The sequence below is a fragment of the Charadrius vociferus genome, unplaced genomic scaffold (assembly GCF_000708025.1).
Source record: "Charadrius vociferus isolate BGI_N301 unplaced genomic scaffold, ASM70802v2 scaffold964, whole genome shotgun sequence".
Classification (NCBI taxonomy): domain Eukaryota; kingdom Metazoa; phylum Chordata; class Aves; order Charadriiformes; family Charadriidae; genus Charadrius; species Charadrius vociferus.
Window position 1 is genome coordinate 691,772 of NW_009647945.1, and position 5,475 is coordinate 697,246.

The 5,475-nt window shown below is 62.2% G+C and overlaps 1 protein-coding gene across 1 annotated transcript in view; it reads left to right on the top strand.

The window, feature by feature from the left end:
• VAC14 (Vac14 homolog (S. cerevisiae)) overlaps window positions 1-5,475 on the top strand; it is a 71,198-nt gene that overhangs the window by 62,210 nt on the left and 3,513 nt on the right. The window contains exons 15-17 of the mRNA XM_009883267.1: window positions 3,391-3,565; window positions 4,396-4,514; window positions 5,324-5,403. Coding sequence (XP_009881569.1) covers window positions 3,391-3,565; window positions 4,396-4,514; window positions 5,324-5,403 — 374 coding nt within the window. The remainder of the gene's footprint in view (window positions 1-3,390; window positions 3,566-4,395; window positions 4,515-5,323; window positions 5,404-5,475) is intronic.

Here is a 5,475-nt window from a genome sequence, read left to right on the forward strand (position 1 = left end):
GCTGCCTGACGTCCCGGCGAGGCGGCGCGGCGATGCTCTGCGGCTGCTGCCTCCCCCGCCACCCCCCGGGGGACCCTTCGTCTTTCCCTCCTCTCCCACGCCGGGAAGGTCCTCAGGGACTCGCCGGTTCCCCGTGGGCAAAGGGACGGGCGAGGGGACGCGCGTGTCACCCACGGGAGAGCCCCGGGAAGAGGCGTCTCGCGGGGACGATGCTTCACGGGGGGATCAACTGGCTCCTTCCATCGTCACATCAAAGCGTGGGCAGGTGGATGGATGGGTGAGCTGCCACCAGCCCCGCCGGGAACTGGGTTTTTAAGTCTTCCAGCTGGGGGAAACGTGTATATATATGTATTTATGAGGTGTATATATCCGGGATATATATATTTATATGACTGGGGTGTGCGTATCTGGGGGATGGCTCCCTCTGCCCCGTCCCCTTCCGCTGCCGCCCCTCCGGCATCTGCTTCGTCCAAAGCCACCTGTCCCCTGGCCGGCCCCGTCCCCTGTCCCCTCCCAGCCAGCCCCGCGTTCCCCTCGTGCCATCGAAGCCTCCCGGGGGATCGGCTCCGGGGGGACACCACCCTTCCCATCCCACTGGTGGCCGGGCTCAGCTGCCGGTTGCCATCACGGAGGCCAGCAGCTGCGTGGCCGACCAGTTGTCCCCTCCTTTGGGCACCGCTTTTGGGCTCCGGAGGGGTTAGTTTGGGGTCTCCGGATGGATCGGGATGAGCTGCTGAGCACTGGCAAACTCATCGTGCCGGTGGCTCCCGCAGGGGGTGGGCACCTTGATGGGACAGCATCCCCCCGGGGTGGCACCGCTTCCTGCACGGCTGCTCCTTTAACACCCCGGGATGGTTTCCAGTTTCCCAGCGCCACGGAAAAGAGCTGGGGAGGGGGTGAGGCGGGGGGAACAAACCCAACCCTTCCCCGCTAATCAAAACCAGGCCCGAAATTAGAAAGCGGCTGGCGTTCAGCTCGCTGGGAGCGCGGCGGTCGCCAGCCCAATGTCAGAGCTCCTATTTATGGAAAGGGAAGAGCCCTCCTTTTCCATGGCGGAGCGGGGGACCCAACGGCATCCTTGCCGTGGGCGGCCAAGGGCAGCTCCGGAGGTCGCCCAATTGCCCTCGCCGCTCGCCGGCACCGCTTTTTTGGTTTGGCTGAGCTCTTTTTGTAGCATTTTTGCCTGGGAGGTGTAAACCACCAGCTCCGAGCGGAGGAGCCGATCCCGGGCTGTACCGGCGCCCGCGGGCAATTGGGGGTAAAACTGTCCCGGTGTTTGTCCCCAGAGGAGACATCCCCTCTTCAGGCACCGTAAATCATCCCGCTTCACGCTCCGAGTGCCGGAGGAAGCTCGGCAAGGATGGGGCATCCAGTTATTCCCCCTTTTTTACTGGGAAAGGGTAGGATGGAGCCAGCTCTCTCCTGGGCTGGGCTTGTTTTCCCGCAGCTGGCGATGACCGGATCCCGCCTGCAATGCTGAGCTATTGATTTGCTTTTGGCTCCGTCAGCCTGGACTTCAAAGCCTCTGCCTTCCCCTTTCCCTCCCTCGACGCTCCGCTTTCCCATGGCTCTTCCCTCCTCCCGCCAGCCCGCGTCCAAGCGGCGAGAAATCGGGGAAGCGTTTTCATCCCCATGAATGCGGCCGGTTACGTAAGAATAATTGGGATAAATGAGCTTATTTATCACGGCCCCATTCCATTTTAACGGGGTCCAAGGCGATCGCCGGGTTGGGTTACGTAAAAGCCCGCACAGAGCATCTCATTGTCCGCCGGCGGCCACGCGGGATGCGGGAGCTGCCGATGGCGAGGAGCCGGGGCTGGGCGAGGAGGGGACGTTGGCAGAACTGGGAGGAAGATGGGAGGTTTCTTCCTCCACGCGTTGGGAGGGAAAACCCGTTTCTTCATTCCCCATCCGCCTCCTGCATCCCTTTTTAGGCTTTAGGATATGGTCTTTGGTGTCTTCCTATAGCCATGTAGTCTTCTCCTAGTCCTTCCCCATGGGGACGGGGGATGGAAACTCGCCTCCTTCCTCTTCCTCACCCCAGGAGGTGAAAATGTGACCTCGGGGAGGGGGAGTTCAGGTGTACCTCCCACCTCCCAGCCAAACCGAGCAGCTGGCGAGTGCGTCCCGCCCAGCCGGTGAAGCGGGTGCTCCTTGTTTTGCCTCCTAAACCCTTCTGAGATGCCTCCAAGGGGAGATTTGGTTGCCAGCTGAGATGATCTGGTGAGGAACCGGGGCTTGGTAGGAGTCGGGGGAAAGCAGAGGAGCTCTCGGGGGTGCCAGCACTGTCCCCCGGTGCCGTGGTTCCCAGTCAGCCCGTCGGGGAGATGCGGGGACATTGGGAGCATCCCAGTTTCAGGAGATGCCGGGGACCTGGGTGGGCTTCCCCCGGGGTCTCCTCGATTCGGGCACCGGCGAGCTGAACCGGCGCTGGGCAGCGTTTCAGGTGTCCTCAGACAAACCGCCGGAGAAGGCAGGAGCCTGGAGAAAAACAGGAAATCCCCAAATCCAAACAAATGCGGAAGACAAAAAAAAAAAAAAAAAACCACAAAACACCAAAAAAAAAAAAAAAAGAAAAAAATCTGGTTTCTGGGCTAAAACGTTGAAAACCTTGAGAATGCCCCAGGGTTTGTTAAGCGGGACATTCCTGCCGTGACCTGCCGGGCCTGGCCGGGTGGATCGGCGTGGGCTGCGGCGCCGGCTACGCCGTATTTTGGGGGGAGCGCTGCTGGTGGGGTGTCCGGTGGAGCAGAAGCATCTTCCAGTTTCATCAGCTGGAGCTTCGGAGCCTCTCGGCACCGGATCTCGTGGGAACTGGAGCGTGGAAGAGTTCAAAGAGCAACAGAACAGGTTGAAGAACTGGAAGAAAGGGGGTTGTAGAGGGCAAAGCAGCTCCAGGACTCTCGGGTCGCACAGTGCTGGGAGGGAGAGGTTTGTCCTGGTGGCCACACTCACTCCCCACCAGTTCCATGGTGTTGGGGGGTTACTGGTCTGAGTGGGCCATCTCATGCCACCTGTAACCGCGCTGCTGCATGCTCCCTGCACTTGTCAGGATGGAAAACGGTGCCGAAACCTCTCGGGGAGGTCGCTGGGAGGCTTGAGGTGGCAACAAGCCGCGGTGGTGGGTGCTGGTGAGGTCCCAGAGCAGATGTGTCTTAGCCCAGCTGGTTTTTTTGGCCTTGCCCTGGTGTGAATAGCTTCACCTTCCAAATACAGAGCCTGGTATTGTCCCACATCTCCCTTCTGGTGCCACCATGCTCGCCCGGCCTCTGGTGCACCCATCTCTCTCATCCCTGGTCCTCTCTGCAGGAAGGAGGTGATGCGTGGGCTCAGGTCGGGGTCTCGGCTGCGCTCATTAACCACCAGGTTTCTCTCCCCTGTGACACTCAGGCAGCTTTGTCTACTTCTGAACGCGGAAAACATCTTCCACTCCATGGCAGACATACTGCTTCGGGAAGAGGACCTCAAGTTCGCCTCTACCATGGTCCACACCCTGAACACCATCCTGCTGACGTCCTCCGAGCTCTTCCAGCTGAGGAACCAACTGAAGGACCTGAAGACCCCGGTATGGGCAGCGGGAGCAGGCTCAGCTGCAGAGGGGGACCAAGTGGGGGTGGCGGGGACGTGGGAGCCATCGGGGGACATGTCTTGCTGCTCAGTCCCCATCTGGAAGGTCCAAGGGTTGGAGCTCGGGTGGCCGAGGCAGCTCCGTCGTTCCTCCACTCCTCAGGAGTTGGGGGGGGGGCGCTTGGAGGACGTGCCCAACTCTTGCTTTTCCCCGCCGGGATGGGAACGGGCTCCCCGAGCCCTCGAGCAGCTGCCGGCTCCCTCCCTCCACCCCGACACGGGCCAGGGGACAGGTGACAGCAGGAGCTGAGCCCTCCCTGGTCCCTCAGCTGTCCCTGCCAGGAACGTGCTCGCGGGGTTTGCCGAGCAGCTGCCACCAGCACCAGTGACATCCAAGCAAGGCGGGGAGAGGGAGGAAGACTTCTCCTCCTCCTCCTCATGCTGAAGGCATGTGGTGTCCCCTGGGGTGGGACAGCCACCAGCCTCCAGCCCCTTGTCCTGCGGTGGATGGCCACCCCGTCACGCTGCCACCCTAAAACCCGCCTCGTCTCCATCTCCTGAGGCTGGTGGCCTCATGCCGGCACCAAGTGGACTTGGTGGGTCCGGAAATGTCCCTTCGTGTCTCGGTGGCACTTGCCAGCCCGGTGGGTTGGTGTCGGGGACCCGGGATGCTCAGTGCCACATCCTTGCTCCCGCTGGTGACCTGACCCCCAAGTGCCAAGTGGACTTGGTGGGTCCAGAAATGTCCCTTCCTGTCTCGGTGGCACCTCAGTGCCATGTCCTTCCTCCCGCTGGTGACCTGACCCCGATGTCTCTCGCTTTTCCCAGGAAAGCCGTAACCTCTTCTGCTGCCTGTACCGGTCCTGGTGTCACAACCCGGTGACAACCGTGTCCCTCTGCTTCCTTACCCAGAACTACAAGCACGCCTACGACCTCATCCAGAAATTGTATCCTTTGGGGGTGTTTCTGCCAGGCCGGTGCCCTGGCTGGCCACTTGGGCCCTCTGTGGCCACCAGGGTCACCCCGCGGGCCGGCCCAGCCTCCTGCCCACAGCCCATCATTACCCGGGGCGGTGTCCCCGCGACGCGAGGACAGGGCAAGCCCGTGCTGGGAACGCTCCAGCTCCCTTCCCCTTTTGTCGTCCTTATGTTTTGTGGCGTAAAAAGAGGAAAGCGTGCGCTGGCCGAGCCCTGACCTTCCCCTGCCAGGGAGGGGGGGCTCCTCAGCATCCTCTTCCTCCCAGGAAGATGAAGGCCGTGGCCTCCTGGCCCGATGAGGGGGCGGGCGGCGCCCGGCACGGTGCGGTTCCCGGTGAGCTCACCGCCTGCCTGGAGCAGAACGATGATTTTCGTGTGCTCGGCAAACCCTGAGTTAGTTTTCCATGTGAAGAAGCTTCATAACGCGCTCGGGTTCTCTTCCCGGCGTTTCTCCCGGGGGACGGGAGCGCTCGGCATCACCGTTGCGCCCAGGAGGGGAAAAGCAAGCGTCCTCCCTTGCGTCGTCTTCCCTGCCCATCCCTGCCATCCCTGCCCGCTCCTCCCGTGTCCTTCCATGGTCCCTTGGCCACCCTGCAGACCTTTCAGCCCTGCCCGCCCGCAAGCCCTGCCCGTTCCCTGCCCGCTGGCTTCCCGCGGGAGCCGTGGAGGCAGGGAGGGGTTGGCAGAGCCGCCGTCCACGCCGAGCATCACCCGGGCGAGCCATCTGCTGCCGCCGGGCCACCCTTTTCCAAGGTGACATCCTTAACAGCCGCATCCAGCGGGGATCTGGAGGTCACCGTAGATTTCCTCACCGAGGTGGACAAGCTGGTGCAGCTCATCGAGTGCCCCATATTCACATGTAAGGAGGAAACCCTGCGTGTCCCCGTCGTCCCCCCCACACTCCTCCTCCCCGCTCCTCCATCGCGAGCGG